Source organism: Egretta garzetta, unplaced genomic scaffold (genome assembly GCF_000687185.1).
Source record: "Egretta garzetta isolate BGI_Z169 unplaced genomic scaffold, ASM68718v1 scaffold21, whole genome shotgun sequence".
NCBI classification, from domain to species: Eukaryota; Metazoa; Chordata; class Aves; order Pelecaniformes; family Ardeidae; genus Egretta; species Egretta garzetta.
The window spans coordinates 1,826,126-1,826,518 of NW_009258668.1; the positions used below are offsets into that span (position 1 = coordinate 1,826,126).

General features: G+C 57.3%; 1 protein-coding gene across 1 annotated transcript in view; it reads right to left on the reverse strand.

Moving 5' to 3' along the window:
• Positions 1–393, reverse strand: part of PYGL (glycogen phosphorylase L) — a gene marked incomplete at its 5' end in the record, with an annotated part of 13,718 nt that overhangs the window by 13,052 nt on the left and 273 nt on the right. The window contains 1 exon segment of the mRNA XM_035888435.1: positions 335–393. Coding sequence (XP_035744328.1) covers positions 335–393 — 59 coding nt within the window.

Below are 393 nucleotides of genomic sequence, written 5' to 3' on the forward strand. Positions count from 1 at the left end.
CCCCCCCCGAGACCCGGCCCCTCGGCCCCTCATCTATCCTTCTTTTAAATCCCTCCAGGGATGGGGACTCGACCACCTCCCTGGGCAGCCCATTCCAGAGCCTGACAACCCTTTTGGTGAAGAAGTTTTTCCTAATGTCTAGCCTAAACCTGCCCTGGCGGTTTAGTTAAACTCATTTGAGAAGACATCTGACGAGTTTTAAACATCACAGCACCAGCTGTGGCTTCAGCAGTCTCCAAGCTAAGGGAGAGCATCCCTACGCCCTGTTCTTGGCCTGATTTAAGGGGGAGGCCAGGCTCGGGGCTTCGGCTGTGCCAGGGGCCTCCATCCGTACCTGCCACCCGTCCCGGATCTTCTGGTTGAAGATGACGCACTCCAAGCGACTGCCCGAGC